Here is a 7,685-nt window from a genome sequence, read left to right as displayed (position 1 = left end):
TTCCCAAAAAGTCTCTCTTCATCACGCGGTTCATTGGGTGCTTCATGCCTGGAATCATAAAGTCACAAACTCTACGATTCAGAATTGCTTCCGGAAAAGTACCTTGATTCAGGGTCAGATGCGAACACAGGAAACAGAGACCCCACAGCTTGAGATTTCAAGACTCTACGATCGAATCCGTGAATCTGGTCGCATCAAGGATATGATGAGTCTCGACAACTTCCTCAATCCAGAAGATGAGGCTCCCTCAATGACCGAACAAGAAACTTTAGAGGCAATCATCGCGTACCATACTGGTGCCGACAATGTAGAGGAAGAACCCGATTCCGATGGTGATGGTCCACCGCCTGTGCCGTCAATCAAGGAGACGCTGGAGGCTGTCCGTACCATGCTCCGCTACAAAGAGCATAGAGAAGACACAAAACCCGAGGATATTCGACTTTTACAACGATTGGAAAGGGATCTGCTCGCTGATCAAGCGAATGGGAAGAAACAGTGGTCACTTGATGCGTGGTTTTCTGGTTGACAATGCATTGTGGGTGTATTTAGTGTATTTACTGTAATATAATTTCGGTCTGGTACCAAGTTACCCTGTACGTAGTTAACGAGTTATTAACTAGTTATTTTGTTAGTTAGTTATCTCGTTATAGCGATGGACTGGCCATGCCAGAATTAGCATCGTTATAACCAAGTTTCACTGTACTGTGTCTTGGCGCTTGGCGCCTTATCCCCGAGTTTACCGAGGTCGGCGAGCAATAATAATAATAATTTTGAGCCCTATTTCGAACATCTCCCAGAACTGCGTAATTCCAAGTTTGTTTGTCGTGATTTGGGAAGCCAACAGGCACTTTCGCCGACTACCCAATGCTTCCTGAAAGTCGTCGGCGACATATAATAATTCGCAGCCCCTGCTGGACAGGATGACATTCTTTTCGCGCAGGGCGCTTCTCCCGCACCTCCATCCTCACCCTCCCTATGCCCGACGCCTTCAACCAACCCGTACCCGGTTTCTTCCCATTACGCCCAAACGCCACCTAGGCATTCCTCCACAGTTCCTCCTCGACGACTACATCCCGCGATACCAACTCCTCAGCTCCACGGACGTCGCGCGCAAACGCTCCGCAGCCTACGCACACCTCCGCAACTGCAACCTCTGCCCACGGCTCTGCGGCGTCAACCGCTACGAAACCACGGGTGTCTGCCTGATCGGTGCGGAGACGGTCAAAGTCAACGTCATTGCACCGCATCGCGGCGAAGAACCGTGTATCCAGGGTTACCACGGCAGCGGATCCGTCTTCTTTTCGGGGTGCAACCTGCGCTGCGTCTTCTGCCAGAACCACGACATTGCGCACCAGCGCAACGGGTTCGATCTCACGCCAGAGCAGCTCGCAGAGTGGTATCTGAAGCTGCAGGATGTCGGGAAGGTACATAATATCAACCTGATCACGCCGGAACATGTCGTGCCGCAGGTGGCGCTGTCGATTCTGGCGGCGAGGGATATGGGGCTGAAGCTGCCGATTATTTACAACACCTCGGCGTTTGACTCTCTGGCTTCGCTGGAGCTTATGGATGGACTGGTGGATATCTACCTGCCGGATTTCAAAGTCTGGAGCACCAGCTCATCAAAGCGGCTTCTCAAGGCGGATGATTACGCCGCCGCGGCGAGGGAGAGTGTGAAGGAGATGCATCGCCAGGTCGGCGATCTTTGCTTCACATCCGATGGAATAGCAAAGAAAGGAGTCCTGCTACGGCACCTGGTCATGCCGGGAAAGGAGGACGAAGGCCGTGAGATCATGCGGTGGCTAGCGGAGAATGTGTCCAAGGATCTCTACGTGCATATCATGGAGCAGTACCATCCTGATGCACATGTGGGCAAGAAACGCCGCCGTCGGGCAGTCGACGGGGAGGAAAAGGAGGAGGTGCGGTATGCGGATATTAACCGCGCCGTTACCGACCAGGAGCTGGGAAGCGTCAGACAGGCTGCCGAAGAGGCTGGGTTGTGGCGCTTCTGCGATGTCTCCGAGCACGGAGGCTTTCATCTTTGAGCCAACACAAGTGTACTCGTACATTGCAAATTTCCATGAACGTCGGTATGCGATTACGGAATATATGACGATAGAACATAATGGCATTAGGAAGCGATTCCAGTAACTTCAAAAAAAAAAAAAAAAAAAAAGAAACTAGGCGGACTGTTTTGGGATTATCAGAGGGCGCATCCGTCAAATATCCCGCACCAATCGTGCTCCAACCCAGGCAAACCGATAATTATGCTGATAAAAGTTTACGCTGGACGAAATGTCAGTATGCAGACCCAGAAATAGAAGATTCATGTACTTACAATGTCGTTCGTCCGGCGATCCGCGGATGCGTCGCCCATGAACCACCCAAAACGATGTTGTGTTTCCCGTCGAAAAAGTCCGCTATGGCATCCCAAGTCAGCAACATTCGGTTATCTGGCATGGAACGCATATCATACCTGTGTATCCGGGATAGGCATCCATTGGGCGAAATCCTTCGTGTGGTGCCAAAAGCGTGCTGGTCCATTCCCAGACGCCGCCCAGCTCAGACTGTCCGGCAAGTCTGTCGCCATACGGCGTCACGGGAACAGGGTGCCAATTGGCAAATCCAACGTTGCAATTCTCCAGGTCCCTAAACATGGGAACTTCTATGTCGTGGTCCTTCTTATCGAAGCCATTGCTGCAACTGTCAACTTCCCGTTAAATACGAGTTATCACCAAGCGGTGACTCACATTTCAATTCCATGGCCATTTCTACGACGGGAGAACTCTGCAATATCCCGTTCTCGCTTGAGAAATTCCGCATGCTTGTAGATGCTTTGGGCCTCCTCATAGGTCGGCAATCTGCAATTCATCCATTTCGCATAGCCATCAAGCTCGTCGTACGATGCCATCACGGGCCAGTCGGCGGCCCATTTGAGAGGAACGGGTCCAAAGACAGTGCGCACCGAGTATTTGTTTAAGATGTTTGGATGGCCGTTCGCATTTCCGTTCGTCCCGTTAGATACGCTGGCCGTAGCGATCCACGACGCGGGCACTTGGCAGTTTCCAGTCTCTTCAAGGTATTGCGCATATTCCCCGTTGGTGACAGCGCGGCCCTGGGCCTCGAATGAGCCAACTCTGATTACGCGACGCGGTTTCTCGTTGTCCCATCCAAACGAATCCACCGGCATTAGGTCGGGTTCGGAATCATTGAAGCCGACTGTCAAAGTCTGCTCGGGTATCCGAAACCACTGGTTCGGTTTCGCGTCACGACTCGCATTGAGGGCCATTCGTTCAAAATCCGGACGAGGGAGGCCCGGAGGAGGAAGAGTTTTGTCGCTCTGCAGCAACATGTACAGGAATGTCTCGAGGTGCATGGCTTCATGTTCGAAGCCAATCCACATCGCCTCGCTCAAAAATTTATTGTTCCAGTATTGAGTTGACTTCATGATCTTCAGCAAACGGGCCCGGACCCGTTCTTGAAAGTCCAGAATGTCGGCCAGAGGAGGCCAACTGTCGGGAAGTTCACTATGAGGATGGCATTTCTCCGGATCATCGACATCAGGATCAATACCACGTTCGAAGATTCGGCGGTACTCCTTCGGCTCTGTGGGAACAGTCTTTGCTCCTCGGGTCAAATGAATATCTGTTGACTACGATCAGCATGCTGCCGCAGATGGCAAAAGCATTTTGCTTACCGGTGAAGGTCGGGATATGGCCAAGGTAGAATATCAAAGGATTTCTCAGGTCAATAGGTCGAGACATGAGTGCATCACGCGGAACCATGGACTTGGTGACAATGTCCCAAGCGAGCCACAGCATCGTCCAATCGTTCACCGGAGGGCATACACCAGTCCAATATTGGATAATCCTCCTAGGCATACTAATTTTGGCCGGACGCAGAACATGGACATCTGAACAGCGGCCCGTGAAGTCAGAAAAACAACAACAACAACCATCACCTTTCGGCGACTCGAGCCGCAAGAGAGCACTCACGATAATCATTGGAACTATTCCCAAATTCCCCGCTAGGAACTAGTCCTGCATTGCGCCATAGGTTAAATCGCTCTTCCTCGTCGAACTTGTAGGCTTCCTCAAAGCGAATCCTCTCGCCCTGATGGAGTTTTATGTCCTTGATCTCCACATCCCGCATAGGAACGTAAAATGCCTGGTGGCACCCGAGATCCTTGTTGTACAAGGTTTGCACCTCCCACTCATCTGGCTTGAAAGCTTCGTACCCGAGTAACTGGTTAGCATGTGCCAGGCCGTTCATGTAGAACTGCTTCGTGAGACCGCGGGAGTCATTATATGCAAAGTACACCTTATCCTCTACCTTGCATCCATCCAAGCCCACAATAAAGTAGTCGGTTGGTTCTAGCAGCTGCACATACTTGTGCAGAAAATTTGCCGCATCCTCGTGGTTGAAATTCCCGAGTGATGAACCAAGGGAGAGAATACAAGTCGTCTTTCCCCATTTCTTTTGATCGTGCAGCCACTCCAGTGCATCATCATAAGTACCATATAGACCATGAAGGCGAACGTAGCGATACGTTTCGGGTGACGCCGCCGCAAATGTGCGGTTTAATTCGTCAAGTGACAGATCCAGTGCATAGTAGTCAATTATCTTCTGAGCGGCCTCGAACTCTTTCAACAGGATCTCAATCTTGCGCAAATTCCTACGTTGGATGTCAACTCGGATTCAAACTGGCCCTAGTAGTCACTAGAGGTACAACAAACATACCCGCTGCCAAGCTCCACGAGCTGCGCATGCTCGGGTATTATCTCGGCAATTGTCCTTGCATGGGCCGTCAAGGCCTCAATCTCGGCATTGGTGAGATAGTACTCGTCCAGATAGGTAATTTCTTCGAAAAGCTGCAAACCCCGAGCATCATAGAGTAACGTCGTTGGCAGAGTTGGGGGGTTTGATTTGAGGCCCTGATAGATCCCGTCTGTCAACGAAAGCTTGGCGAAAGGGGACCGGATGTCTATGACGTCAACAACGGTGTTGGCGGGAAGAGATGACAGCGCCATGGCTGTAAAGGTTCAACGCGAGTGAATAGTACCCCTCTGAGGACAGATGAAGATAACGAGGGGGAATCTATGCTCTATTATATCTGAAATCCTGAAGGCAACCATCACCTCGGATCCCACTAGGACTTTACAGCCCTGGCAAAGTGGTGATGTTGATGGCAGAAGGTTTGCGGGGATGATCACCTCGGCTTGCAGTATGATTGGCATTTTGGAAGGACCTGGCCCCGGCGGAGCGGCTTCCTGAATAACCTAAATCCAGCCCAAAATAGGTCATCTCTGACGTAAGCTGCTCCATTCCATTTCTTCCATTGAGAACGCCTGCTGTCAGAGCAGCCGTCGGTTGGCTGCAATTTGATTCGTTCGATAAACAACACTGGAAGGAATGTAGTATCGTTGACGGGGTTGAACTCGGACACTGTCCAATGTCAACTCAGAGCCTCCAACAAAACTAGTGGCGGTGCCAGGGTCGGGTGATCAACAACGGAGCAGATCGATGCGTAGATGAGCTCCGTTTGGAGACAAGGTGCACGAGTAATTTGTCATAGACTCTGGGTGGGTGCGTCGATTATCCGCAGAAAATCACTGACATGGTGCAGTATTACGCACTAGAAGGTCTAGAAGGTACGTCCATGATTCCAGAAAGCTACCAAGTTTGGCATGGAGAGTGACAAAAGCACGGCTTTTATTTACGGTATTTCTCCAAGCAGGCATCACTTGATGCGAATACTCCGTTCTCGTAGGCCTACAAACATGTCGAATGCGTACGAAGGAAAAGTAACCGATCGAACGAAACGGGTATCATTATCGACAGTTATCATCTGGCGGACCGGCGATTATCGGAGGGATCCCAAGTGTAAGGAGCACCTACTCGATTTCATGATCTCGCATGGGTAGTAGACCAGTATATCAACGGGTGCAGTCAGTCCTTAGGAAGAATGTTGGCTTGCTCTCGTCAGGAAGAGTCATCGATGCCGTGGTCTGATGGCTACTTGAATTCCGATGTGTGGCTGGTAAGAAAGAGAACGGGGTAACACTTGGGCAACGGAGCGTATCTCCTCGCCGCAGCAGGCAGTCCTCCAATTGGTACAGATAACACTATCTCTATGCAGGATAATCCTTGATATGATAGCTCTTCAGCTTCACAAATTGATCGAATCCAAACCTGCTCAGTGTAACGCCGCGTCCGGAATTTTTCCATCCAGTCCAAGCCAAATCCTAGCCACAAGTGATTAGCAAGCCGCCGAAAAGGGGAGGAATCGCACACTTACCGGACTCGGATAATCCGCACGATTGACAAATACTGTTCCGGCCTCCACCTGCTCGATGATCCGCTCCGCAGCGTGAGCATCCTTGGTCCACACACTGGCCGTAAGACCAAACTCGCTATCGTTCATGAGCTGAATAGCCTCTTCGTCGCTCTTGACCTTCTGCACCGGAATGATCGGTCCAAAAGTCTCGTCCTTCATCACGATCATGTCATGGTTAACCCCAGTCAACAGCGTCGGTTTGACGTAGTTGCCACGAGGGGGGAGGTTCTTGAACGTCTCATTCTCGGGAGTTTCATCCTTGGCACCTTTCTTGATTGCATCCGCGAGATGTGCGTTGAACGTATCCACTGCTCGTTTGGAAATGACGGGACCGACTTGCGTTTTCTCGTCGAACGGATCTCCAACGCGGTACTTGCTGAGCACGTCTTTGACGGCTTGGATGAATTGATCGTGGATACTCTCGTGTACGTAGACCCGTTCGATTGCGCAGCAGCTCTGACCGCTGTTGAAAATGGCCCCGTCAACAATCTGCTCGGCTGCCCAGGCCACATCGACATCGCTGCGCACATAGGCAGGATCTTTGCCTCCCAGTTCGAGGCCGACGTTGACGATGCGGTCCGAAGCAGCTTTTTGCACGGCCAATCCTCCAGCGACAGACCCAGTGAAGCAAATATGGTTGACCAATGGCGACCGAATGATAACCTCCAACTGTGCAGGAGAGCCGCAATGGATATACTGGATGACGTTCTTGGGCAGCCCAGCCTCAATAAAAGCAGCAGCCATCTGTTCGACAACAGTAGGCGTCTGCGGCGACGGCTTCAAGATCACAGCATTCCCAGCAAGAATCGCCGGGATCAAGCTGTTGACTAGAATAAGATACGGATACTAACAACACTCCCATCAGCCTCTGCGTAGTAGAATTGCAACCAACCACCCAAGTTTTCAGAGGACATACATTCCATGCAAAAATAATCAACACGACCCCCACGGGCTTCCGCTTGATAAACCGATTAAACCCCTTCTCCGGTTCTCCCTTCGTAACCCCATCCTCCCCAAGCACCTCACTGCTCACGCGATTCAAGAACTCCCCCCGCTTAACCGCGGTGGCAATCTCCGCAGGCGTGTACGCAATGGGTCGTCCCATCTGCGTCGTCAACTCCCTAGCTAGCTCATCCTTCTTCTTTGCCAGAATCCCAAGAGCCCGCGCGACGATTTCCTGCCGCTGTGCAAGGGTCGTCGACTGCGAAAAGGAACGGAAAGCCTCCTGCGCAATCTCCGGGATCACAGCGAGCTCCTCGGAGGAGACGCCGGTGCGCGTCAGGATGGGCTCGTTGGTGATCGGAGAGATGGTTGTCAAAGTCTCCAGCGCCATGGTCATTCAATCAAT

At 51.4% G+C, this 7,685-nt stretch overlaps 4 protein-coding genes across 4 annotated transcripts; 2 read left to right on the top strand and 2 right to left on the bottom strand.

The window, feature by feature from the left end:
- Positions 1 to 118: 118 nt before the first annotated feature.
- Positions 119 to 526, top strand: VTN49DRAFT_987 (uncharacterized protein; the record flags this gene model as incomplete). Its single annotated transcript, XM_069416668.1, has 1 exon — positions 119 to 526. The coding sequence occupies one exon, from the start codon at positions 119 to 121 to the stop codon at positions 524 to 526; it is 408 nt and encodes a 135-aa protein (XP_069270027.1).
- Positions 527 to 920: 394 nt separating this feature from the next.
- VTN49DRAFT_986 (uncharacterized protein) lies at positions 921 to 2,045 on the top strand (the record flags this gene model as incomplete). The annotated part of the gene is made up of 1 exon (XM_069416667.1): positions 921 to 2,045. The coding sequence occupies one exon, from the start codon at positions 921 to 923 to the stop codon at positions 2,043 to 2,045; it is 1,125 nt and encodes a 374-aa protein (XP_069270026.1).
- A 174-nt stretch (positions 2,046 to 2,219) lies between these two features.
- VTN49DRAFT_985 (uncharacterized protein) lies at positions 2,220 to 5,030 on the bottom strand (the record flags this gene model as incomplete). The annotated part of the gene is made up of 7 exons (XM_069416666.1): positions 2,220 to 2,286; positions 2,339 to 2,420; positions 2,477 to 2,697; positions 2,751 to 3,645; positions 3,698 to 3,913; positions 3,996 to 4,675; positions 4,741 to 5,030. The coding sequence occupies 7 exons, from the start codon at positions 5,028 to 5,030 to the stop codon at positions 2,220 to 2,222; spliced, it is 2,451 nt and encodes an 816-aa protein (XP_069270025.1).
- A 1,101-nt stretch (positions 5,031 to 6,131) lies between these two features.
- Positions 6,132 to 7,670, bottom strand: VTN49DRAFT_984 (uncharacterized protein; the record flags this gene model as incomplete). Its single annotated transcript, XM_069416665.1, has 3 exons — positions 6,132 to 6,245; positions 6,299 to 7,183; positions 7,254 to 7,670. The coding sequence occupies 3 exons, from the start codon at positions 7,668 to 7,670 to the stop codon at positions 6,132 to 6,134; spliced, it is 1,416 nt and encodes a 471-aa protein (XP_069270024.1).
- Between the last annotated feature and the right edge of the window lie 15 nt (positions 7,671 to 7,685).

The sequence above is a fragment of the Thermomyces lanuginosus genome (genome assembly GCF_041956635.1).
Source record: "Thermomyces lanuginosus strain ATCC 200065 unplaced genomic scaffold VTN49scaffold_22, whole genome shotgun sequence".
NCBI lineage: Eukaryota > Fungi > Ascomycota > Eurotiomycetes > Eurotiales > Trichocomaceae > Thermomyces > Thermomyces lanuginosus.
Note: the sequence above shows the minus strand (reverse complement) of the source record. Positions and strands in the feature narration are given on the sequence as shown.